This window comes from Hyla sarda, chromosome 8 (genome assembly GCF_029499605.1).
Source record: "Hyla sarda isolate aHylSar1 chromosome 8, aHylSar1.hap1, whole genome shotgun sequence".
NCBI classification, from domain to species: Eukaryota; Metazoa; Chordata; class Amphibia; order Anura; family Hylidae; genus Hyla; species Hyla sarda.
The window spans coordinates 68,845,598-68,873,483 of record NC_079196.1 but is presented as its reverse complement, the minus strand read 5'-3'; the positions used below and the strand labels follow the sequence as shown (position 1 = coordinate 68,873,483).

At 43.9% G+C, this 27,886-nt stretch overlaps 1 protein-coding gene across 2 annotated transcripts in view; it reads right to left on the bottom strand.

Annotated features, from left to right (window-relative positions):
• Window positions 1-2,587: 2,587 nt before the first annotated feature.
• ZNF804A (zinc finger protein 804A) overlaps window positions 2,588-27,886 on the bottom strand; it is a 247,990-nt gene continuing 222,691 nt past the window's right edge. The window contains exons 2-3 of one of the 2 annotated variants that reach the window (XM_056536569.1): window positions 22,860-22,988; window positions 2,588-9,877 (exon numbers count right to left, since the gene is read on the bottom strand). In XM_056536569.1, the coding sequence (XP_056392544.1) occupies window positions 6,976-9,858 (2,883 nt within the window). In that variant the 5' untranslated portion in view covers window positions 9,859-9,877; window positions 22,860-22,988 and the 3' untranslated portion in view covers window positions 2,588-6,975. The remainder of the gene's footprint in view (window positions 9,878-22,859; window positions 22,989-27,886) is intronic. The other variant, XM_056536568.1, reaches the window with a different exon arrangement.

The window sequence follows — 27,886 nt, the reverse complement described above, 5'->3', positions numbered from 1 at the left end:
GCGTCCTCTTTCCCTTGGGAATTAATAACAATGTTACTTATTTTCATTCCAGGAGAGAGTTAAGTTCTATCAGTAATTATTACCTGGAGCTTCCTGAAACTTTCCCATATATTTAACCCTGACATCCGAGATTGTAAAACACTCCTTTGTTATATTTGATGGGTTCTTGAGGGGAGCAAGTAATAATGAACCTTGACATTTACTGGAAAGCTTGAAGAAATAAGTCTAGAAGTGTTTTTAACAGAATCCTCATCCCTTCAGCTTTGTCCCTTTTCTTTTATGCTTTGTACATTGGTGGAAATCTTTCTTGACCTTTAGCAGGAATCTTCGAAGAAGTCTTATAAATCACAAACAGAAAGAAATATCTTATTGTTCTTTGTAGAGATGTGCCATATATGTAACCTGAGAATATACCATCACAAAAGGAATGTAATATACACAGATGGGAATATCAATTAAAAGATAAAGGCAATAGAAAAACAATTTTTTATTTTATTTTAGCTTTGTATTTTAATGCTTTTACTATAAATTCTGCTTTATTTCTACGGGTAGGGAAGGAATGAGGGATTCGTTTTTTTGCAATGAGCTTCTTTTATATGGAAAATCTCCTTAGGGGGCAGTATTGTCTGATAAGACTATTGTTGCTACTACTATAGATAAACAATAACACATATTAAACAGATAAGCAGAATTTATTTTAAAACCGACATGAAGGGAAAAAAACTCCATACCAGAATCTGTTGGACATTATTTTTTGTGGTGGGAATAAACAGGGTAAAAATGATGAGCTTTTATTTTGTAGGAAGCAAAGCATTTAAAGGGGTACTCCAGGGAAATTTATTTAGAGGATAGGGAATATGTTTTTGATCGCAGGGAGGTGTCCACCAACTGGGGCTTACACAATCTCCTGTTACTCAGGCTACTCACCTGTCCTTGTCGCACTCTGGCCTCCAACCTCGGAAACAGGCTTCAGTGACAGCCCGATCAGAAAATCACTGGCTGATCCAGGGTCTGGGCCAACTCACCAAGGGTGCACCCTCATGTAGCCACTGCTCCTAACATCTCCTAACAGCTTGGTTAGAATGGCCTGGATGGCAGCAGTTCATTGAAATGACCATCCAGCGTCTCTCAGTCTGTCAACTGGGCAAAATGTCTTCGAGAGCATTGTCCAGGCATGTCTAGCAGCAGACAATCTTCCACAAAGAGGTACAGTACCCAAAAGTAACCTCTAAGAGGTTTTTATGGGGCACCGGGACAAGCATTTTAATGGCATCTTGTGGCAATTGTGTAATCATTCACATATCTGCCTGAGACATAGCTACATGTTGAGTCCAAATTATGTGTATTCTTTCTTTTGCCAATGCATGTAGTACGTGGCCCACCCATTCTATTGTACATTTGGGAAATTTTCTCTGTCAATGTCAGCTTATTGTTTGGGGTCTCCTTTTTTCGGAGCTGACATTTTTCAGAAACAAAAAATGCTGTTACAGTTATTAATATTCAAAATCCATCCATTTATTTTGTGACATATTTGAATACTTCACATAGAGAACTGCAAGATGTCTTAACAAATACGGTTACAACTTTATAAGAACATCGTACAAAATGCAGTGCAATTTCTAAGCACAAAATAAGTGCACATTTTCTTAACAAATCAAAGGCATATTCCTAAAATAAATAACATTTCCTAGAAACATTATTAAGTATAACATGTTGATAGACAGATAATAGATGATCAAAACATACTTAAAAAACTAAAATCACACATAAAATACATGATAACAAATGGGATGTAGATAGAAAAAAGGAAAATATGCAGAATTATAAGTGTAAGTATTTCAGGTTTGTTAATCTTCAATTATCTGTATAGCTATCAGAGTGTTTCTCCAGATTTGGAATTAAATTTTTAATATCACGACTCAACACATCAATAGACAATAGAGCAGAGTTATAGTGGAGCATTACATTTTAATTTTTTATAATTGGCTCAATTACCCCAACCCATTGCCACTACTGTTTTATGGCTACTCTGATGACTGCAACAGAGAATCAAGGCAGGTAAGTATGGTTACTTTTTTATTTCCCCCCTCTCTCCTATTGTCCATTATTAAAGGGGTACTCCGCCCCTAGACATCTTATCCCCTATCCAAAGGATAGGGGATAAGATGTCAGATCGCGGGGATCCCGCTGCTGGGGACCCCCGGGATCTCGGCTGCAGCACTCACCTGTATGTCTTCCAGCAACGCTGGAGGCTTCAAATCCCGTCCACAATGGCGGAAGAGCGCGACGTCACGACTCCGACCCGTGTGATGTCACGCCCTGCCCCCTCAATGCAAGCTTATGGGAGGTCCGTCATGCCCCCTCCCATAGACTTGCATTGAGGGGGCGTGACGTCACACAGGGCGGAGTCACGACGTCATGCTCTTCCACCATTGTGGTCGGGATCCGAAGCCTCCAGCATTGCCGGAAACCGTACAGGTGGGTGCTGCAGCCGAGATCCCAGGGGTCCCCAGTAGCGGGACCCCCACAATCTGACATCTTATCCCCTATCCTTTGGATAGGGGATAAGATGTCTAGGGGCAGAGTACCCCTTTAATACTGCAGCATACTGTTTAGATTCACCTGCTATCCTGTATAAGAAAAACCACACAGGTCAGTTACAGCAGAGAGCAGCAGTGGGCTCTACCCCTCTAGACAGAATGTTCCCAACCTTGATGAGTGCTGATGTTGCCCCTGCCCTCTATGATGTCTGTCTGCCCTAATAGCATATATAAAAAGCTTGTCTACATGAGGAAAACCTTCTTAAATATATAGTTAACATTTACAATAAGATGACAATAAATAAATTATGTTTCACAAAAATTATGGTCTAGCATTAAATTGTTTAATTTAACTTAATTTAATAATAAAATGTTTTAGATTAAGGCCCCATTCACCTCATGTGTTGGGTTTACCTTCAGTAAGGTATTCCAAGAAATATAGATATATTATCTCTGTATTCAGGGCCTTCAAACTCAGATGTAAAACAATAATAAATATATCTGTGTGACCTCTCCCAACAAGTAGGTATGTAAATGTTTATAGGGGTTATCCACTTAAAATTTTTTTTTTGGGAGGCCTCAAATTCATTAAAATAAACTGTTACCCCCCTCCCGAGTTCTCCCAAAGACACTACTGACGCCTACTGCCCCCCCCCCCATTCCTGCTCTGATCCCTTCTGCCTCAGAGTGGTGCTCTGGTCTTGCTTTAAGAGTGAAAGTCACATGATCCCCACAGCTAATTAGTGGCCTTGGCAGTCATGCTCCATACTCCTGGCATCATGTCACTTATCACTGTGATGATGCTATGAGTACGGAGTGTGACCAATAAGGCCACTGGTTGGCTGCGGCAGTCATGGACCTCTTAAAGGAGAAATGTGACGTAAAACTTTTAACTTTCCCTGTGCCCTAAAACAAAAATAAAAAACTTTAACCTTTCTACGTTCCCCCGTTGCGTCGGCATCTGCTTCTTATCCTCTGAACCTCACACTGCGGTCATCATATGGCCAGCTGCAGCGATATCCTGCTTCGGCCGGTGATAGGCTGAGCGCACTGTCATGTAAGGAGCCAGCTTGAGCGATACGCTGACTGCAGTGTGAAGTTCCGAGGATAAGCAGAGACCCGAGCAGTGCCTGAGGAACAAGGGAACGTAGGTAGGTGAGTTAAAGTTTGTTTGTTTTTAGTTTTTGCAGCCCGGGCACAGGGAAAGTTAAAAGTTTTGCAGCCACATTTCTCCTTTAAAGCAAGACCAGAGCACCACTCCTGCTCCTAAAGCAGGACCGGAATGTCGATCGTGGCAAAACGGGGGATCAGGCTTTAAATTTTTTTTTTAAAAGGTTGATAACCCCTTTAAGTAACTAAATATTAAATACATAATTAGCGATCATGATATTTAAGAAGAATTTTATAATGTTATTCAATGCTATGTAAACAATATTTAGGCAGCATATTCTCAGATGAGGTACTCTGGGATATTACAAAAAAGAGAGGGTGAAATTCTACTAAAAGTCAAAATAAAAAAATAAGAACATTATGCCAAATGCATCACATGCAATTTTGTTAAATAAAGGTGCTATAACAAGAACTAACTGCTACTTTAAGGAAACAGTTGTCAAACCTATTTGTCAGACACAAAAGTTAACAGCTTACAAGGGTATACATATTATAGAGACCAAATGGCTGCTATAAGAACCCTGGTGAAAGGGGTTCAAGCCTGGCTGGCCCCATTTCTTTTGTTACTGGAAACTGTGCAAAAATATTTTCCTCAGGGAACTGCATTGCCAAAAAATACAAGGATAAGTGTATTAATCTAAGGGTCATGGAAAGCAAGGAAAAAAGACTTGGTCTTTCTGTTCCAAAGAGGCAAAGTCAGATTCTGTAATAGGTAGTCCATTTTAATCTTTGCAATTGGACCCCTTATCATCTATGTACACCAATGACAGCTTAGCTGAGCTCCTTTAACCATTCTCTTAAATCTACATACTAGAACATCCCAATTGCAGTGTCCTATCTGCAATTGTGTGTAATAGTATGTCTGTTGGAGGGTATGAGCACTGGAGCTGTTCCCATTCCATCAGATGTCCTCCTGTTCCCATTCCAGTGGATGTCCTGCTGCAACATCTGGTATTGGAGTCATCTCAGGTCCTGGATGTTTTATTCTTTAACCCCTTAAGGATCGGGGGTTTTTCCGTTTTTGCATTTTCGTTTTTTGCTCCTTGCCTTTAAAAAAATCATAACTCTTTCAATTTTGCACCTAATAATCAATGTGATGGCTTATTTTTTGCGCCACCAATTCTACTTTGTAATGACATCAGCCATTTTGCCCCAAAATCTACGGTGAAACAGAAAAATCATTGTGAGACAAAATTGAAAAAAAAGTTGTTTTGTTTTGGGGGCTTCCGTTTCTACGTAGTACATTTTTCGGTAAAAATGACACCTACTATTTATTCTGTAGGTCCATACGGTTAAAATGATACCCTACTTATATAGGTTTGATTTTGTTGGACTTCTGGAAAAAATCATAACTTCATGCAGGAAAATTAATACGTTTAAAATTGTCATTCCTGACCCCTATAACTTTTTAATTTTTCCGCGTATGGGGAGGTATGAGGGCTCATTTTTTGCGCCTTTTTTTTAATTCAAACTTTTAATAGGGAAGGGGTTAAATTATCTTTATTCACATTTTTTTCACTTTTTTTTTGCAGTGGTATAGCTCCCATAGGAACCTATAACACTGCACACACTGATCTTTTACATTGATCACTGGTTTCTCATAAGAAACCAGTGATTGATGATTCTGCCGCTTGACTGCTCAGGCACTGAGCATTCATTCAGTGATAGGACAGCGAGGAGGCAGGTAGGGACCCTCCTACTGTCCTGTAAGCTGTTCGGGATGCCGTAATTTCACCGTGGCTATCCCGAACAGCCCACTGAGCTAACCGGCATACTTTCACTTTCACTTTAGACGCGGCATTCAAAGTTGAACGCCGCGTCTAAAGGGTTAATAGTGCGCGGCACCGCGATCAATGCCGCGCGCTATTAGCCACGGGTCCCGGCCGTTGTTAGAGGCCAGGCCCGACCCGCTATGACGCGGGGACACGCCGTGGCCCCGCATTATAGATCGGGAGCGGACACGTGACGTTCCAGTACGTCTTAAGGGGTTAAACATTGCAGTCAAGCAATTTGGACAGCACTATTAGTGAGACAGATGCTTCTTAATACAAAGTAGTTTGGGACAGGGAGGACCAAAAGATCAGAGGCTCTGTGGGGCAAGTTGCACATGGGACAGAAGGTGGCAGAGATTTTGTCTGGATAGGTGTGGCAGAAAATGGCACCAAATGGAGAGAGACAAGGAGGGGCAAGGTGAAGACACAAGGTAAAGGGAGCAATGGAAGAGAAACACAAAATGCAGGAGGCAAATGGAAATGGTTGGAAGAAGAGGCTGGGAAGAGACATTAAAGATAAATAAAACAGAATTTATTCCCTGTACAGGCAGGATAGTTTTGACCTCCAGATCCACTTAAAGGGGAAATCTGGTGGAATTGTTTTGTTAAAATGAACTGGTGCCATAAAATTAAACAGATTTGTAAATGACTTCTATTAAAAAATCTTAACCCCTCTAGTACTTATCACCTGCTGTATACTACAGATATACTTCAGAGAAATTTGTCAAGTTCTTTCCAGTCTGACAACAATGCTCTCTGCTGACACCTCTGTCCATGTCTGGAACTGTCCAGAGCAAGACAGGTTTTCTATAGGGATTTCCCTCTAATCTGGACAGTTCCTGACAAGGACAGAGGTGTCAGCAGAGAGCACTGTGGTCAGACTGGAAATAACTTTACAAATTTCTCTGTAGCATACAGCAGCTGATAAGTACTGGAAGGCTTCAGATTTTGAAATAGAAGTAATGTAATAATCTGTTTAACTTTCTGGCACCAGTTGATTTGAAAACAATACAGAGATTGTTTGAGACACCTTCGCCACACTTGGGACATGTAATGGCTCCTTTAACAGGAACCAATTGACCCTACTGTTGCTTGTATTGGTCTGTCAGCTGCCTATGTAAAGGAGCGTTGGACTAGAGCTCTTCATGCTTAAATTTCCTTTGTAACTTGCTTTATATCTTCTGGTATTAGAGTTTAAAAAATCCTTTAATATTGTGCCATTGAGGCACACATAGTTTAAATAAGAGATTCTTTTAGATGCATATAATAGGTTAAACGATCATGTTCTAGGACATTTTCTCAAAGTTTTGTATACAGTCCTTTAAACTCTGGTTATGATGGAATCCCTTAGCACCTATTAGTTTAAAGTGCACTTAAAAGGGAAATTCAACTTGTTCATTTTAAGTCTGACAAAAAAGCTTGATCTCCATTTGTCCTTGGACTTGAAAACCTTCTACCCATGATGCTTATGTTTTGGCCTAAAGACATAACACTTAAAAAAGAGAATGCAGAGGAATAAGAGTTGGCAATTGTGAGTGTACTGGTGTAAAAACTGTTGTATGTGAAGGCTGTGGAAGAGGCACAGGAATGTGACAAAGTACAGTATTTGCAATAATGGGTACTTGTGGTGAAGAACCAAACGCATCTCCAGTACATAAGCTGGGCTCCATTGTCATTTGGTAGAACGGAGTCCTAGAGATACCTTGGCTTTGTGGACATAGAAATTGCTGATGAGGACCTATGAGTTTGATACTGTCAAAAGAGCCAGCTTGAAAGGGAGGGGTTAGATGGTGAGGTAAGGCAGGTACAGAAGAAGAACATAATGGTGACTCTAAAGGAACTGGATATATGGTGGCACAAGTCTGAATAGCTGTGGCTGGAAATATCAGTTTAAATCTTGTGGGAAAGGGAGGGGGCTGTAGTGTTGGGCCATACATGGCATATTGATGATACTTAAGTCTCTTAGAGTATGTCCCTGGAGAATGAGTTTGTTGGTAAGGAATAGTGGCATGTGAGAAGAGCTTCTCTGTAATATATTTTCTGGAAGTCACATGTGCTTCATCCAGTGGTGTTCCTTGACTTTCTCTCTTCCCTGATTTATCTTGACCATCATTGTTTCTCACTTCATTACAAGCTATGGACCAACGCGTTGACTGTCCTTGGCACTGTGGTACGTCACTACTAAAGAGAAGAGGATCTTTATCTTGTTTACTATCTTTTATTGATGGTAAGATCATTTCCTCAGCTTCCGTACTAAGGTCTTTAATGGAAGAGGAAATCAGAGGCTTATTATTATATTTGAAGGCTAGCAAATTTTTACATAACTGGTCCAGCTTATTTTCCACCACTTTTTTTATTTTCACTATTTTCTTGAGAAACTCCTTCGCTCTAAGGGATTCTTTTGCTAATCTGTAGTAGTTTTCATTAAGGAATATGTCAGCTTTGTGAAAAGTGGCCTTATTTTTTATTAGTTTGCAGTATTTGTTTCTGTTGGTGCTATTTGTTTTCTTGTTAAGTTCTGCGCTTTTTAGGTGTAAAGGTTTACACAAAATAGAAAAGTTTTTCTCTGGAATAAAGACCTGTTGGGAAGCTGAGAAAGATCTGCAGAACCTGGGCCTTTTAAAAGACAATTCTATTTCATCTATGACAGTGCTACGTGTTCTTTTGAACGTATAACTATGGTTTAGAAAGGTTTCCTGATTTTGATGATTAGAGGTTATTTTGTTAGAACTCCAGCTACAATATGTGTTAGAATAAGCTATATTTTGAGAACAATGATTTAGTTGCAAGACTTTTGATTGGTAGTTGAAAGACCTTGTGTTCTTGCTCAGTTCATTTTCTATTTGCTTGGTGAAACCTCTTTTCTGATCTATGTTCCAAACCTCACATTTTTGTTTGATCTTTAACGTCGGTCTTTTTAACAATTCTCTTTCAGTGTGGTCACTCGCAGCATGTGGCAGATGATGAGAAAATGTTAAATTTTTTAATGAGCAAAATACATCTTTTGATCCGACTTGTTGTCGTCCTAAATTTTTTAAACCACTTTCAGTTTCTTCTTCATTTATGTGACATTTTTGCTTATATCTAATTCTGGGTTCGTTGAATGTACATTTTCGTTTTCTTCCTTTTCGACTTGTATAATGAAATTTCTTATTGCTCTTCCTCTTTCCATAATCAAAATCATTGTTCAAAAGATATTTTGAGATATTGTGCTTTTGATCTTCTTTAATGCTGCAGATTAAGCTATAGCATTTCAGTTTACCCGAAGCCTTTGACATGTGGTTTGACATTTTTGACATTATTGTATCATTATTGTCTTTGGAGATAACTGTTTCACAATTTAATTTTAGCATTGTATTTGGATCATTTTCAGAGAAGGTGCTGCCCTGGGAAAATGGTTGATCTTTTTGATTTATTGCTTTTGATGACCGAAAATCAAAATGTAGTGGGTTACAACTATAGGAGATTGATGGTTGTGTGCAGGTATATTTTATCATTTCAGAAGGCCATTGGAGAACTTTTGACCCATCTTTACTTTGCACTGGATGAAAGGCATTGCTTAACCTCCTTTTGAGCTCCTCATTTTTTTGCATAATTTTTCTATCTTCATTGACTGATAAATTTGATACACTTTCCGTGATACTAATATTATTGCTAGTTTTTAATTCTCCATTACCCAGTAATGGTTCGTCATTTTTACTGTCATCATCTGTTGTTTTCAGACAAGGCATTTCCAAATTTAGGCATTTTATAGCCAGTTTATCATGGTCAGTTTTGTGGTCATTTTGTTTCGAGTGAATGAGAGAGTCTGAGTTCACATGTTGTGCTTGGACCTCAAATTCTAAAGGCACTTTGAAATGACAAACATTTGAGTTTAGAAAACTAGTTAACTCTTTTTCAGGCAACAGTTTCGGATCCGTATCTTGGGCAGAATCTCCTTTTCCTGGCAATGGTTCTCCAGGACTCGAGACAGATTCTCCACCCTCATCATTTAGACATGACAGTGTATCTATTGGTAAGGATGATTGAACACTGAATGACCCCGGTAAGAATCTACTTCTTTTCTTCAACCTATGACAACTTGAGATGTCTTCATTGTATTCATAGAATACTGCAGCTGAGGCTTCAAGCTTAACTGGGGTCTTTTTTGGAAATGAGAAAGAAAAGCTTATTTTATGTTCGCTATCTTTTTGAATCAGGTTATCACTTTGTGGACTCTCTGAACTTGGTAAAAGTATAGATGCCATGTTTGTGCTGTTATGAATATTTGCAATAGATGCAAACTGGGGCTTTTCTCTTTCTGCAGTGTGGACAATAGTGCTTTGAAGACTTCCATGAATATGATCGTGAACAGTCACTGTTGTTGATTTGAACATTGGACCACTTCCTGGAGCACTTGGATAAAAAAAAGAAGAAATACAATGTAAAAATTATAACAGTATATATATGACAGAAAATATACTATTTCAGTGCTAACATATCAATTATATGATAAAGGGGCTATCTGGGATTTGAAAATTGACTCTATCCTCTGGATACCTATGTCTAACATTAGATCTGTGCGGGTACCCTAACTACTGAAAGTATGGTGATGGAAAAGCCAAACAGCAGCAAACTATAAAAAGGCAGCAGCGCTTGCACAAGTACCATGGCCATTCAAACAGCTAATTAGCAGGGAGTTGGATCCTCACTGAACTAATGACAATAGCCTATCCAGAGGATAGGTCATCAATTTCAGGTCAATCATGGGTAAATCCTTTAAAGATAACTTCAAGTATAACACATATTAAAGTTGATGGTCAAATAGTAGCCACTATGCTTTAAAGGAGATCTGTAGCCATAGACACCAATCCCCTATCCACAATCTCCTGTATGAGGCCCCGGCTCTGCCACAGCTCTCCGATGCAGAAGGCGTGTCAACCGCAGCATGATGTTACCGTCAACATGCCCCCTCCATGTATCTCTGTGGGAGAGGTGGAGATGCAGCATTCGTGCATCCCTGCCTCTACCATAGAGCTGTATCGAGGAGGTGTGTCATTGACCTCAGTGAGCATTAGCCGCAAATGTGCATTAGCCGCACAGAGCTGTGGTAATGCAGGGTCCCTATAGAGTTTGAGGATGTATTCACACATGCATGATCTGCAGCAGATTTGAAGTCGTGGATCTGAAACTACAGATTTTACAAGGCAATTCTTATGATTGTTTGAAAAATCCACAACTGTGGATTCACAATTGCAGATTCGCAAACTTCAAACCCTTAGGGTTTATTCACATGTACAATATCTTGCACATATTTGATGGGCAAAATTTAACCCCTTAAAGGACAACTGTAGTGGAACACTTTTATATATTCCCGTGCCCGTGCCTCAAAAATAAACAAAATAAACTCATACATACCTTCCTACGAGCCCCCGTTGGTCCGGCAAAGGCCTCACAGTCTGGCAGTGCTGACCTCATTCCACTTCCTGGGGATGGGGACACCGCAGAGCCGTCGGCGTATCAACGGCCGTAGCGATGTCCCTCCCCGGCCTGTGATAGGCTGAGTCCACTGTCATGTAAAAAGCTCTGGCCGGCTTCTTACATGACAGTGAGCTCAGCCTATCACAGGCCGACATTGCTGCAGCCGGTGATACGCCATGTATCTCCGGGTTAGCAGCTCACACGTGACCCACATCACCGGAATCGTAGCAAATCGCAAGTGTGAATTGACTTGCAATTTGAGGAGGTCGCCGACATGGGGGGGGGGTCTGTTGACCCCCTAGGCATTTGCGCGGGGTGCCTACTGATCGACATCAGCAGCCACTTTGGTCCAGTCCCTGCCCAGGGCACGGCGGGGACCGAAATTCCCACAGGCGTACAGGTACGCCCTTGGTCCTTAAGTTCCAGGGAGCAAAGGTATACCTGTACGCCCTTGGTCCTTAAGTGGTTAAAGCTGTAGATTTTATGCTGCAGATTTCAATGAACGAAATAGTTGAACACAGAATCAAATCTGCAGCTTCAAATCCTGTACATCAAATATGTGCTGGATACTGTACATATGAATAGACCCTAAGGCTATGTTAACACATATTCTGAGTGGAATTCTGTGCAAATATTCTGCTTTGAAATTCTGCTGTAGCAGAGTCCCATAGGCTGGGGCTATAAACTTTTACTCATTTACTAAGATAGGAGTGTAGTTTTCTTTGTCGGTTTTTGTTTCCAACAGATATGTTTCCATGGTATTTGCTATTGTATCTTGTATTTGGTGATTTTCTCTACATTTTGCTATTTTTACACATGCTCTGTGCTGTTGGGTTTTCCAGAGCTCAAATTCACCACATTTTAGAAATTCATAGGTTTCTTTTGAAAATGTTTTTTTTTTTTTTAAACACGCCCCTTTTCCCTACTGGCAATGCCCCTTTGTAGGATTTTCTGAGTAAAGTGGAGAGTTAGTAGGGTTTTTATTTTTTTATTTTTTCAAAATATACTTGGAAAAGCCTTAGTAAATGAGGCCCAATGTTGCTATAAGACAACACAATTAATCTCCCCCCATGGTAATTAAATCACAAGTGACTGTGGCTATAAGCCACTGGAGACATAATAGGTACATCTGCACGTGAGAAGGGGTTTTATTACATTTAATGTTATAACACAAACATTGACAAACCAGAAAACCTCCATCACTATGAACACAACATCCTTTTTTGATCATGACAGGTAAACTTTGCTATAAATGATTCATCTGCTTGTCTTTAGGACTAGTGACAGCGGGGCATGCCTCAGGTTCAGGGCATATGGTTTTCATTTTTTTCACATAATCATTCAGAGAATCTGAAATATGTAATAACAGGGGTATATATGCAAGTAAGAGGGTTAAATGGTTGAAAGTGCCCCTTGCACCCTCTTTTTAACTGTATCTGCATCCATAATGCACCAGAGAAGTGCCATCTGTCAATAGGACAATGCTTATGTCCATGGTAGACGTGGAGGACAAGTGTTGATTCTGAATGGTATGGATTCACTGAGGAAAATCAGAAAGGAAAATCCTCACTATATTTCCTCAATGTGAACCGTCCACACTGCTGAATTGTAGCGGCAAAATTCCACCACAGAATTCTGCTTTCGGGCGAGTCCCTAATCTTGACATGCCTTGATATGAAGTAAACAGATTTTCATACCACTGTGGCAGTAGTTGTTGGATGATGATGATTATGTTCATGATACAGAAACATTTTATGTATTACGGTATATGTTTCTATTTAACTAGAAATAGATCATCCTGAAACTTACATTACCTGGAATTGATGGATCTTAATGTTGTGGTTCAATATGGAATTGGCAATTTGTTTGTATTATGCATGTATGAACTAGGGGCATAGTTTTTATTTACATAGGTATGTGATTAAATTTACCACAAATTGGTGCTAATAAAAACCATAATTTGTACCCTGAAATAAAATAAAATAATGTTATAGCTCTTGAAATAAAAAGATAAAGCATGTTTTTACTGTGTAAAGTAGCAATGTATGAAAGTGATATGCTTGGGCAGGTTCATGGTGCCATGGCTGCAATTCAAATGCCAACGCAAGAAAATATTACAAAAGCACTCTGCAAGCACTAAGATGAATTGCATAACTGTTCTACTTACTGTTAGAGATGAACACGTTTTTGAAAAATATGCCGAATTTTCCCAAAAATTTGATCCGAATAAATTTGCTGCAAATTTTTAATTAGTAATGTCTTTTAATGACGTGTTTAATAAAGTGTGTGTTACGCCGATCGCTCCGAGTCCCTGCTCCTCCCCGGAGCGCTCACAGCGTCTCTCTCCCTGCAGCGCCCCGGTCAGATCTGCTGACTGGGAGCGCTGCACTGACATTGCCGGCGGGGATGCGATTCGCATAGCGGGACGCGCACGCTCGCGAATCGCATCCCAAGTCACTTACCCGTCCCGGTCCCCGGCTGTCAAGTGCTGGCGCGCGCGGCTCCGCTCTCTAGGGCGCGCCCGCGCCAGCTCTCTAAGACTTAAAGGGCCAGTGCACCAATGATTGGTGCCTGGCCCAATTAGCCTAATTAGCTTCCACCTGCTCCCTGGCTATAATACCTCACTTCCCCTGCACTCCCTTGCCGGATCTTGTTGCCATTGTGCCAGTGAAAGCGTTTCCTTGTGTGTTCCTAGCCTGTGTTCCAGACCTCCTGCCGTTGCCCCTGACTACGATCCTTGCTGCCTGCCCTGACCGTCTGCTACGTCCGACCTTGCTCTTGTCTACTCCCTTGTACCGCGCTTATCTCAGCAGTCAGAGAGGTTGAGCCGTTGCCGGTGGATACGACCTGGTTGCTACCGCCACTGCAAGACCATCCCGCTTTGCGGCGGACTCTGGTGAATACCAGTAGCAACTTAGGACCGGTCCACTGACACGGTCCACGCCAATCCCTCTCTGGCACAGAGGATCCACCTCCAGCCAGCCGAATCGTGACAGTAGATCCGGCCATGGATCCCGCTGAGGTGCCGCTGCCAAGTCTCGCTGACCTTACCACGGTGGTCGCTCAGCAATCGCAGCAAATTGCCCAACAAGGACAGCAGCTGTCGCAGTTGACCGCCACGTTACAGCAACTTCTGCCACTGCTACAGCAGCAACCATCTCCTTCGCCAGCTCCTGCACCTCCTCCGCAGCGAGTGGCCGCTCCTAGCCTCCGCTTGTCCCTGCCGGACAAATTTGATGGGGACTCTAGACTCTGCCGTGGATTTTTGTCTCAATGTTCCCTGCATATGGAGATGTTGTCGGACCTATTTCCTACAGAACGGTCTAAGGTGGCGTTCGTAGTGAGCCTTCTTTCTGGAAAGGCCTTGTCTTGGGCCACACCGCTCTGGGACCGCAATGATCCTGCCACAGCCACAGTCCAGTCCTTCTTCGCTGAAGTCCGTAGTGTCTTCGAGGAACCAGCCCGAGCTTCTTCTGCCGAGACTGACCTGCTGAACCTGGTCCAGGGTAATTCTTCAGTAGGCGAGTACGCCATCCAATTTCGTACTCTCGCTTCCGAATTATCTTGGAATAACGAGGCTCTCTGCGCGACCTTTAAAAAAGGCCTATCCAGTAACATCAAGGATGTGCTGGCCGCACGAGAGATTCCTGCCAACCTGCAAGAACTTATCCATTTGGCCACCCGCATTGACATGCGTTTTTCTGAGAGACACCAGGAGCTCCGCCAGGAAAAAGACCTAGATCTCTGGGCACCTCTCCCACAGTATCCTTTGCAATCTACGCCTGTGCCTCCCGCCGAGGAGGCCATGCAAGTGGATCGGTCTCGCCTGACCCAGGAAGAGAGGAATCGCCGTAGGGAAGAAAATCTATGTCTGTACTGTGCCAGTACCGAACATTTCTTGGTGGATTGCCCTATTCGTCCTCCACGTCTAGGAAACGCACGCACCCAGCTCACGTGGGTGTGGCGTCTCTTGGTACGAAGTCTGCTTCTCCACGTCTTACGGTGCCTGTGCGAATTTCTCCTTCTGCCAACTCCTCCCTCTCAGCCGTGGCCTGCTTGGACTCTGGTGCCTCTGGGAATTTTATTCTGGATTCTTTGGTGAATAAGTTCTGCATCCTGGTGACCCGTCTCGTCAAGCCGCTCTACATTTCCGCGGTCAACGGAGTTAGATTGGATTGCACCGTGCGTTACCGCACAAAACCCCTCTTAATGTGCATTGGACCCCATCACGAAAAAATTTAATTTTTCGTCCTTCCCAACTGCACCTCTGAAGTCCTTCTCGGTCTGCCATGGCTCCAGCTTCATTCTCCCACCCTTGACTGGACCACCGGGGAGATCAAGAATTGGGGCTCTGCTTGCCACAAGAAATGCCTCTCCTCTCCTCCCAGTCCCGTCAGGCAAGCCTCAGTGCCTCCTCCTACACCTGGTCTCCCCAAGGCTTATCAGGACTGTGCCTTGCCTCCTCATGGCCCCTGTCCTGGTGACACCCTGCCCCGTGCCAAGCTTCACTCTCTGCCCTCCCTCCCCATTCCCACTCCTGCTGTACTGCCTGCCTTTGAGGAAACCCTACAATCACTCCCGGTGTTCTCGTCCCATGTGAAGCAGTTGCCGGACAAAAAAAGGGGGAGACCTAAGGGGGGGGGGTACTGTTACGCCGAGCGCTCCGGGTCCCTGCTCCTCCCCGGAGCGCTCACGGCGTCTCTCTCCCTGCAGCGCCCCGGTCAGCGCTGCACTGACATTGCCGGCGGGGATGCGAATCGCATCCCAAGTCACTTACCCGGTCCCCGGCTGTCATGTGCTGGCGCGCGCGGCTCCGCTCTCTAGGGGGCGCGCGCGCCAGCTCTCTGAGACTTAAAGGGCCAGTGCACCAATGATTGGTGCCCGGCCCAATTAGCCTAATTAGCTTCCACCTGCTCCCTGGCTATAATACCTCACTTCCCCTGCACTCCCTTGCCGGATCTTGTTGCCATTGTGCCAGTGAAAGCGTTTCCTTGTGTGTTCCTAGCCTGTGTTCCAGACCTCCTGCCGTTGCCCCTGACTACGATCCTTGCTGCCTGCCCTGACCTTCTGCTACGTCCGACCTTGCTCTTGTCTACTCCCTTGTACTGCGTTTATCTCAGCAGTCAGAGAGGTTGAGCCATTGCCGGTGGATACGACCTGGTTGCTACCGCCGCTGCAAGACCATCCCGCTTTGCGGCGGGCTCTGGTGAATACCAGTAGCAACTTAGAACTGGTCCACCAACACGGTCCACGCCAATCCCTCTCTGGCACAGAGGATCCACCTCCAGCCAGCCGAATCGTGACAGTGTGTGTGTATACGTGTGTTTTGCTTTTTTTTTTAATTTCTTTTTAGGTAGTACTACTACTCCCAGCATGGAACAGACTGTTCCATGATGGGAGTAGTAGTACCTTTGCTAATAGACAGATCACCCCGGGTGTCACTCCTGACACCCACTGCGATCATCCTGTATAATGTATAGATGCGGGCAGCTTTCTTGCATCTCTGCAATAGATAGGACGATTGCATCGGGTGTCAAGAGTGACACCCGCTGTGATCTGTCCTCAACTGCAGGTACTTCTACTCCCAACATGGAGCACACTTTGCTCCATGCTGGGAGCTGTAGTACATGCATTAATAGACAGATCTGACCAATAACCTCTTCAGGATGCAGGCACCCCGGCACATCACCTGAGAACCCCCATGTCGGCGGTCTGCGGCGATTCCGGGTCATACGGGTCTCCGGTGACCCGGAAAATAAGAGGGAATGGGGGTGTACAAGACACCTCCCGATCCCCCTGAAGGGATAGGAGTGAGGTGGCAGGGGTGCCATCCCTCGTATCCCGGCTATTGGTCGGTCAGAAGCAACCGACCAATAGCAGATCGGGGCAGGGGGGTTAAAGTTCAGTTGTGTAGTCAGGAGGATCCGTAGTCAGGAGGATCACCCCACACCGTACCAAGAAGAGGATCGCCACATGCCGCCGATCGCCACCGGTAAGGGACCTCCACCGCCACCACCGGTCACACTACAGTTCTCCCATTTTGCCCTGACTACCATGGGTGGGCAGAACGGGAGAACTGTAGTGTGACCGGCGGCAGCGGTGGAGGTCCCTTACCAGCGGTGATCGGCGGCGGCAGGCGGCGATCCTCTTCCTGGTGCGGTGTGCGGTGATCCTCCTGATTGCGGAAGCCGGTGAGTTGCTTAGCAACATCTGGAGGGCTACAGTTTGGAGACCACTATACTGTGGTCTCTAAACTGTAGCCCTCCAGATTTCGCAAAACTACAACTCCCAGCATGCCCCGACAGCTGTTTGCAGCGATCTCTAAACTGTGGCCCTCTAGATCTTGCAAAACTGCAACTACCAGCATGCCCAGACAGCTGTTTGGGCATGCTGGGATTTGTAGTTTTGCAACATCTGGAGGGCTACAGTTTGGAGATCACTGTGTGGTGGTTTCTAAACCGTGGCCCTCTAAATCTTGCAAAACTACAACTCCCAGCATGCGCAAACAGCAAACGGCTGTCTTGCCATGATGGGAGTTGTAGTTGCGTACCTCCAGATGTTGTTTAACTACATATCCCAACATGCCCTTCAGCGATCAGTACATTCTGGGAGTTGTAGTTTTGCAACAGCTGGAGGCACACTGGTTGGAAAATGCTGAGTTAGGTATCAGAACATAACTGAAGGTTTTCCAATCAGTGTGTCTCAAGCTGTTGCAAAAGTACAACTCCCAGCATGCACGGTCTGTCAGTACATGCTGGGAATTGTAGTTTTGCAGCAGCTGAAGGTTTGCCCCCCCCCCCCATGTGAATGTACAGGGTACATGAGCATGGACGGGTTTACAGTGAGTTACCTGCTTCAAGTTTGAGCTGCGGCAAATTTTCTGCTGCAGCGCAAACTCCTAGCCCTAGCAGGAAACTCGCTGTTAACCCCTGCCTGTGTGAATGTACCCTAAAAACACTACAATACACTACACTAACACAAAATAAAGGGTAAACACTACATATACACACCCTTACACTGTCCCCCCCCCAAAAAAAATGAAAAACTTATCGTACGGCAGTGTTTCCAAAACAGAGCCTCCAGCTGTTGCAAAACAACAACTCCCAGCATTTCCGGACAGCCACTGACTGTCCAGGCATGCTGGGAGTTTAGCAACAGCTGGAGGCACCCTGTTTGGGAATCACTGTCGTAGAATACCCCTATGTCCACCCCAATGCAATCCCTAATTTAGTCCTCAAATGGGCATGGCGCTCTCTAACTTCGGAGCCCTGTCGTATTTCAAGGAAACAGTTTAGGGCTACATATGGGGTATTTCCTTACTCGGGAGCAAATGCACTACATATCTTGGGAGGCTTTTTCTGCTTTTACCTCTTATGAATAGTGTTGAGTGGCATAGGCCATATTCGAATTTGCGAATATATGGACGAATATTCGTCATATATTCACTAAATTTGCATATTCGTAATATTCTCGTTTTATTTTCGCATATGCGAAAATTAACATATGTGAAAATTTGCATATACAAAAATTTGCATAAGTGAAAATTCGCATATGCAAAATTTAGCATATGCAAGTTTTCGCATATGTGAAAATTCGCACGCCAGTCTCACACAGTAGTATTAGAGCCTTCTTTACACCACACAAGCTGGAAGCAGAGAGTGGTGATCACTGTGATGTGTACTGTGAAAAAACAAACAAACAAACAAAAAACAATATTCGTAATTACGAATATATAGTGCTACATTTGCGAATATTCGCGAATTCGCGAATATCGCATATATTCGCGAATTCGCGAATATTCACAAATATAGCATTGTGAATTTTCGCGAGCAACACTACTTATGAAAAGGAAAAGTTGGGGTCTACACCAGCCTGTTAGTGTAAAAAAAAATTAAATTTACACTAACATGCTGGTGTTGCCCCATACTTTTTATTTTCACAAGAGGTAAAAGGAAAAAAAGACCCACAAAATTTGTAACGCAATTTCTCCTGAGTTTGGAAATACCCCATATGTGGGCTAAAATTTTATTTTTCATTTGCACAGCCCACTGTTCCAAAAATCTGTCAAACGCCAGTGGGGTGCAGTTTCCAAAATGGAGTCACATTGTAAATGTACAAGGCCCCCGACTTCTATTCCAACCAAATTCTCTCTCCAAAAGCTCAATGGTGCTCCTTCTCTTCTGAGCATTGTAATTCGCCAGCAGAGCACTTGACATCCACATATGGGGTGTTTCCATAGAAGAAATGGGGTTACAGATTTTGGGGGGCATTCTCTCCTATTACCCCTTTTAAAAATGTAAAATTTGGGGAAAAACCTGCATTTTAGTGAAATTTTTTATTCTTTTACACATCCAACTTTGATGAAAAGTCATTAAACACATGTGGGGTGTTAGGGGTCACTGTACCCTTTGTTACATTCCTTGAGGGGTGTCATTTCCAAAATAGTATGCCATGTGTTTTTTTATTATTATTTTTTTGCTGTTCTGGCACCATAGGGGCTTCCTAAATGTGATATGCCCCCCAAAAACCATTTCAGCAAAATTTGCTTTCCAAAAGCCAAATGTGACTCCTTCTGTTCTGAGCATTGTAGTGCACCCGCAGTGCACTTGACGTCCACACATGGGGTATTTCCATACTTAGAAGAGATTAGGTTACACATTTTGGGGGACATTTTCTCCTATTACCTGTTGTAAAAATGTAAAATTTGGGGGGGAAATGCATTTTAGTGAAAAAAAATTAAAATGTATTTACACATCCAACTTTAACGAAAAGTCATCAAACACCAGTTGGGTGTTAAGGCTCACTGGACCCATTGTTACATTCCTTGAGGGGTGTAGTTTTCAAAATAGTATGCCATGTGTTTTTTTTTTGCTGTTATGACACCATAGAGGCTTCCTAAATGTGACATGCCCCCCAAAACCATTTCAGAAAAACACTCTCCAAAATCCCATTGTTGCTCCTTCCCTTCTGAGCCCTCTAGTGCACCCACAGAGCACTTGACATACACTTTCCTTACTCGAGATAAATTGGGTTACAAATTTTAGGGTGATTTCTCTCCTTTTACCCCTTGTAAAAATTAAAAAAACTGGGTCTACAAGAACATGTGACTAAAAAAATGAAGATTTAGATTTTTCTCCTTCACTTTGCTGCTATTCCTGTGAAACACCTAAAGGGTTAACACACTTACTGAATGTCATTTTGAATACTTTGAGGGGTGCAGTTTTTATAATGGGGTAATTTATGGGGTATTTCTAATATGAAGTCCCCTCACATCTACTTCAAAACTGAACTGGTCCCTGAAAAATTCTGATTTATAAAATTGTGAAAAATTGGAAAATTGCTGCTGAACTTTGAAGCCCTCTGATGTCTTCCAAAAGTACAAACATGTCAACTTTATGATTCAAACATAAAGTAGACATATTGTATATGTGAATCAATATATAATTTATTTGGGATGTACATTTTCCTTATAAGCAGAGAGTTTCAAACTTTAAAAAAATTCAAAATTTTCAAAATTTTCATCAAACTATGGAATTTTTCACCAAGAAATGATGCAAGTATCAACGAAAATTTACCACTAACATAAAGTAGAATATATCACGAAAAAACTATCTCGGAATCAGAATGAAAAGTAAAAGCATCCCAGAGTTATTAATGCTTAAAGGGACAGTGGTCAGATTTGCAAAAAAGGACTGCGTCCTTAAGGTGAAAATGAGCTGCATCCTTAAGGGGTTAATGCAGGTGCTACAGCTCCTAGCATGGAGCAGAGTGTGCTCCATGTTGGAAGAAGTAGTATCTTGCAGGTAAGGAAAGATCACAGCGAGTGTCATTCCTGACACCTGTTGCGATCGTCCTGTATAATGTTTAGATGCGGCCATCTGGCCAATCATAACTCTCTGCGGGAAATATGAATAAGTGATGTCAATTCTATTCACATCACTTGGCGGCCGTAGCAGTTGCACTATCTAAAAAATTTAAAATATTGAGGATAAAAAATGAAACACACATACACACACGCTTTATTAAACACAATATTAAAATACATTACTAATAAAAAAAGTAAAAAAAAATAATTATAAAAATATATTATTTTTACATTTAAATGGCTCCTTTCCCCATTTTTATTATTGTCGGCTACATTTTTAGTTCCCTGCTCGCACATATAAATGGATCCCTGTTTAAAAATTAATAAACTATTTTTTTGTAATAAAAAGAAGGAAGCTGGTAGACGGCACTCCTGGTGAAAAACTTGCTTATTCTTTATTGGGACAAGCTGGATATATCTTTCAATTTTCAGAAGTGGGCAGGGACCAGAAAATTCAGAGCTCAACATTAAAATGAATGCATTTCATTATTTTTTTTTCATTCTAAATCATAATTTGTTTTATTTTCACTTTACTTTTTTAGCACCATTTATTTTATTTTATTTTTTCGGGCATTTAGATGTGCTGCAAAGAATAATTGCGGGGTCAGAGACGAGCTGAGGACAGGGACATCAGTAATATGTAAAATACAGTAGGCAAAAAAAGGCTGAGTTTCCCTAATTTACCAAAAATCCATAAATTTACAGTGGTCTTCTATCAGAAATTAAAGATACTTCAAATTGTAATTTTGTGGAGGCAGATGGCCGGAACAATAATGTATGTATCGTGTATATACTCGAGTATAAGCCGACCCGAATATAAGCTGAGGCCCCTAATTTCACCCCAAAAACCAAGGAAAAGTTATTGACTCAACTATAAGCCTAGGGTAGGAAATACATCCTCCCCCCATGTTATCATCCCCTCCTGTCATCATCCAGACCCCTGTCATTAACAACCCCGTCATCATCCCCCCCTTCATCATCACCGCCTGTCATCATCACCCCGTCATCATTCCCCCCCCCTTCATCATCACTGCCTGTAAATCCAGTGGTCTTCAACCTGCGGACCTCCAGATGTTTCAGAACTACAATTCCCAGCATGCCTGGACAGCCATCGGGCTTGCTGGGAGTTGTAGTTTTGAAAAATCTGGAGGTCTGCAGGTTGAAAACCACTGCGGCCGTCCTCATCATCCAGACCCCCCCCCCTTTAGTTTTCTACTCACCTCCCCTTGGTGGAAAGGAAGGGTGAGCTGGTCCGGGCCATCTATGCTGCAGGGACCGTCCGGTGGGGAGGGTTATTCGTTCCGGGCTGTCCATCTTCACCGGGGGGCCCTCTTCTCTGCTCCAGGCCCGGACTAGTGACGTTGCTTTGACGATGACGCACAGGGACACACAAGAACATCCCTGTGCGTCGTCAAGGCAACATCACTAGTCCGGGGCCGGGCCTGGAGCGTGGAGAAGAGGCCGCCCCGGTGAAAATGGACAGCCCGGAACAACTAACCCTCCCCACCGGACGGTCCCTGCAGCATAGATGGCCCTGACCAGCTCACCCTTCCTTCCCACCGAGGGGAGGTGAGTAGAAAACTAAAGGGGGGGTCTGGATGATGACGAAGGCTGCAGTGGTCTTCAATCTGTGGACCTCCAGATGTTTCAAAACTACAACTCCCAGCATGCTGGGAGTTGTAGTTTTGCAACATCTGGAGGTCCGCAGGTTGAAGACCACTGAGAAGGGATTGACAGGCGGAGAGTTCACTCGAGTATAAGCCGAGGGGGGTGTTTTCAGCACAAAAAATCATGCTGAAAAACTCGGCTTATACTCAAGTATATACGGTATATATTTAATGTAATTGTGAAGGAAGATTTCATTGTAATTATACAGTATGAGCTAGTTTGAAATGACAAATTACTGAAAAGCTCTTCTTGCAATTTCAATGTCTCTGGATATGCAGGAAGACATGGATGGGAGCTATAATTTCAGTAGGATGGAAATGACTTTTTCGTTGCTGTAAGCTGTAGAAGGGAATATGTAACCATGGATGTGGCATGTGGTATTACCTTTTTAAATATGTGAAAACACTTAAAATTGTTATTTAGGGGATGATGGGAGTTGTAATTCTTGAATTCCCGTTGTCCCCGCTTGAAATCACAGTGGTTGCAGCAGGGACCGGCAGGGAGTCACTGGGGCTGTATGAATGGAAGAAAGATAGTTTTGAAATGTACAGTAGCTACTCTAATTGAAGCAAATTAAGCTTAATGGAATAATGAGACCACAGCCAATTAAGGTCAAATAGCTAATAGAACATCAAAGGAATGTAGGTTCAGTGGTTTGACCTTAATTGGCTGTGGTTTTGTTATTCAATTAAGGTCTTTCCCTCCTATTTCCTGTTCATTCATCTGTCTGCTGTGTGAGCAAAAAAAATAAATAATATATTCTCTCTCTCTCTCTCTCTCTCTCTCTCTCTCTCTCTATATACATATATATATATATATATATATATATATATATATATGGGGCACCACTTCTGGTGTGATGAGAAACGGAGATTCAAGAAGGCCATTAACACTCAGTGGGCTTTCTGGGTAAGAAGTATGCAAAGTTTCTCATCACACCACCATATAAGGTAGTGTGCCCTCTGATCAGCTCTGGTTACAAAATCCCAATCAGCTTCTGAGACTTTGTAACCAGAGCCAGAGCTGATCAGAGGGCATGCTACCTTATATGGTGGTGTGATGAGAAACTTTGCATACTTCTTACCCAGAAAGCCCCCGGAGTGCTAATGGCCTTTTTGAATCTCCATTTTACACCGGAAGCGATGTCTCTCCCTGAGGATTATACTTGTCCCTTTTAGCTAGTCGCTACAGGTCTCTCATCCTCAGCCAAGCCAGAACACCCTGCTCTGTACTGACGAGGGGCAAGCACCCTAAAACAGTCGTCTGCAGATGGGCCCTCTTCCCTTTTGGGGAGAACTCTGACTTGGCACAAATCCCAATCAGCTTCTGAGACTTTGTGACCAGAGCCTGAGCTGATCAGAGGGCACGTTACCTTATATGGTGGTGTGATGAGAAACTTTGCATATTTCTTGTGAAAATGAAGTATTTCTTACAGAAAAGGATTGCAGTGAAATATATTTTGCTATACACATGTTTATTCCCTTTGTGTGTATTGGAACTAAACCAAAAAAGGGAGGAAAAAAAGCAAATTGGACATAATGTCACACCAAACTCCAAAAATGGGCTGTACAAAATGATTGGCACCCGTAAAAAATGTTTTAATATATCACTCAGTACCTAATCCTGACCATGTACATCAAATGTTTATGTGTCTAGCACCTTTATTTATTTTTTATCACACTTTTAATTTAGCTCAGTAGTCTGAATTCTTCTTAAAGGAGGGGGGGGTGTCCACACTGTGCAGGTCTCCGCCCCATCCCTCAGTATGCTGTCTGCTTACATCTCCCCTAGCATTAGCAAAACTACAACTCCCAGTTTGTCCTCACTGACAGTAGCGGGACACAAGCTGATAGTGGGGGGATTTTCCAAGGAAGTGGGTCCATTACATAGGTGATGATGTATGGACACAGCAGGACTTGTATGTGTCCAAGCAAGCAGGGGGGCAGTTATTTGACTGGCTTTTTCAGTATGAAATACTGAAAATTTTCGAAAGAAAGCTATTGCAAAACCTATTGGTTTTGCATGTTTTACAACATATCAAACGTTTTTGTATCTGACAGTGCCCATTTAACTTAATATTTGGTTGCACACCCTTTGGAAAAAATTACTGAAATCAGTCACTTCCTATAATAATCAATAAGCTTCCTACACCTCTTAGCCGAAATGTTGGACCACTCTTCCTTTGCAAACTGTTCCAGGTCTCTCTTATTGGAAGGGCTCCTTTTTCCAACAGCAATTTTAAGATCTCTCCACAGGTGTTCAATTGGATTTAGATCTGGACTCATTGCTGGCCACTTCAGAACTCTCCAGCGCTTTGTTGCCATCCATTTCTGGGTGCTTTTTGACGTATTTTTGCGGTCATTGTCCTGCTGGACCCAAGATCTCTGACACAAACCCGACTTTCTGACACTGGGCTGTACAGTGCGACCCAAAATCCGTTGGTAATCCTCAGATTTCAGGATGTCTTGCACACATTCAAGGTACCCAGTGCCAGAGGCAGCAAAACAACCCCAAAATGTCACTGTAGGTACTGTGTTCTTTTCTTTATAGGCCTCATTCCTTTCTTGGTAAACAGTAGAATGATGTGCTTTTCCAAAAAGCCCTATCTTGGTCTACCATCTTTATAATTCAAGAATTCCAATAATTCAATTCAAGAATTACAACTCCCATCATCCCCTAGATGAAAAAATAAAATATTTTTCACATATAGAAAAAGGTAATCCCACATCCATGGTTACATATTCCCTTCTACAGCTTACAGCAACGAAAAAGTCCTCTCCATCCTCCTGAAATTAAAGCTCCCATCCATGTCTTCCTGCATATGCAGAGACATTGTAATTGCAAGAAGATTTTTTCAGTAATTTGTCATTTAAAACCAGCTCATACTGTATAATTACAATGACATCGTCCTTCACAATTACATTAAATACATACATACATATATACATTATTGTCCTGGCCATCTGCCTCCGCAAATTACAATTTGAAGTATCTTTGATTTATGATAGAAGACCACTGGAAATTTATGGATTTTTGGTAAATTAGGGAAATTCCGCCTTTTTTTTTTTGCTCACTGTTGTCACGATGCCGGCTGGCAGGTAGTGGATCCTCTGTGCCAGAGAGGGATTGGCGAGGACCGCGCTAGTGGACCGGTTCTAAGTCACTACTGGTTTTCACCAGAGCCCGCCGCAAGGCGGGATGGTCTTGCTGCGGCGGTAGTGACCAGGTCGTATCCACTAGCAACGGCTCACCTCTCTGACTGCTGATGATAGGCGAGGTACAAGGGAGTAGACAGAAGCAAGGTCGGACGTAGCAGAAGGTCGGGGGCAGGCGGCAAGGTTCGTAGTCAGGGTGGATAGCAGAAGTTCTGGTACACAGGCTTTAGACACACAAAACGCTTTCACTAGGCACAAGGGCAACAAGATCCGGCAAGGGAGTGCATGGGAGGAGGTTAGATATAGTCAGGGACCAGGTGGAAGCCAATTAAGCTAATTGGGCCAGGCACCAATCATTGGTGCACTGGCCCTTTAAGTCTCAGGGAGCTGGCGCGCGCGCGCCCTAGAGAGCGGAGCCGCGCGCGCCAGCACATGACAGCAGGGGACGGGAACGGGTAAGTGACCTGGGATGCGATTCGCGAGCGGGCGCGTCCCGCTGTACGAATCGCATCCCCAACGGCCATGACAGTGCAGCGCTCCCGGTCAGCGGGACTGACCGGGGAGCTGCAGGGAGAAAGACGCCGTGAGCGCTCCGGGGAGGAGCGGGGACCCGGAGCGCTAGGCGTAACAGTACCCCCCCCCTTAGGTCTCCCCTTTTTTTTGTCCGGTGACTGCCTCCCCTGGGATGAGGACACCGGGAAGGAATGGATGGTTTCCTCAATGGCAGGCAGTACAGCAGGAGTAGGAATGGGGAGGGAGGGCAGAGGGTGAAGCTTGGCACGGGGCAGGGAGACACAAGGACGGGAGCCATGAGGGGACACAGAGGCTTGCCTGAAGGGACTGGGAGGGGGGGAGAGGCATTTTCTGTGGCAGGCAGAGTCCCTAACGACCTTAGGGGGACCGGATACAGGAGGAACCACAGGGTCACGGCAGGGAGTACTGGGAACTGGTTTAAGGCAGTCCTTGGAACAAGAGGGACCCCAACTCTTGATCTCCCCAGTGGACCAGTCCAGGGTTGGGGAATGGTGTAGAAGCCAGGGTAGTCCAAGGAGAACTTCGGAAGTGCAATTGGGAAGGACAAAAAATTCAATTTTCTCGTGATGAGGTCCGATGCACATTAGGAGGGGCTCCGTGCGGTAACGCACGGTGCAATCCAACCTGGCTCCGTTGACCGCGGAAATGTGGAGTGGCTTGACAAGACGGGTCACCGGAATGCGGAATTTATTCACCAAGGACTCCCGAATAAAATTCCCAGAAGCACCAGAGTCCAGGCAGGCCACGGCTGAGAGGGAAGAGCTGGCTGAAGTAGAAATCCGTACAGGCACCGTGAGACGTGGAGAAGCCGACTTAGCATCAAGAGACGCCACACCCACGAGAGCTGGGTGCGAGCGTGCGTTTCCCAGACGTGGAGGACGGATAGGGCAATCCACCAAAAAATGTTCGGTACTGGCACAGTACAGACAAAGATTCTCTTCCTTACGGCGATTCCTCTCTTCCAGGGTCAGGCGAGACCGATCCACTTGCATGGCTTCCTCGGCGGGAGGCCTAGGCGCAGATTGCAGTGGAGACTGTGGGAGAGGTGTCCAGAGATCTAAGTCTTTTTCCTGGCGGAGCTCTTGATGTCTCTCAGAAAAACGCATGTCAATGCGAGTGGCCAGATGAATGAGTTCATGCAGGTTAGCAGGAGTTTCTCGTGCGGCCAGAACATCTTTAATGTTGCTGGATAGGCCTTTTTTAAAGGTCGCGCAGAGGGCCTCATTATTCCAGGATAGTTCAGAAGCAAGAGTACGGAATTGTATGGCGTACTCGCCAACGGTAGAATTACCCTGGACCAGGTTCAGCAGGGCAGTTTCAGCAGAAGAGGCTCGGGCAGGTTCCTCAAAGACACTTCGAATTTCCGAGAAGAAGGAGTGTACAGAGGCAGTGACGGGGTCATTGCGGTCCCAGAGCGGTGTGGCCCATAACAGGGCTTTTCCAGACAGAAGGCTAACTACGAAAGCCACCTTAGACCTTTCAGTAGGAAACTGGTCCGACATCATCTCCATGTGCAGGGAACATTGCGAAAGGAAGCCACGGCAAAACTTAGAGTCCCCATTAAATTTGTCCGGCAAGGACAGGCGGAGGCTAGGAGTGGCCACTCGCTGCGGAAGGGGTGCAGGAGCTGGCGGAGGAGATGATTGCTGCTGAAGTTGCGACTGAAGTTGGTGCACAATGGTGGACATTTCCGACAGCTGGTGGGTTAGATGGGCGATCTGT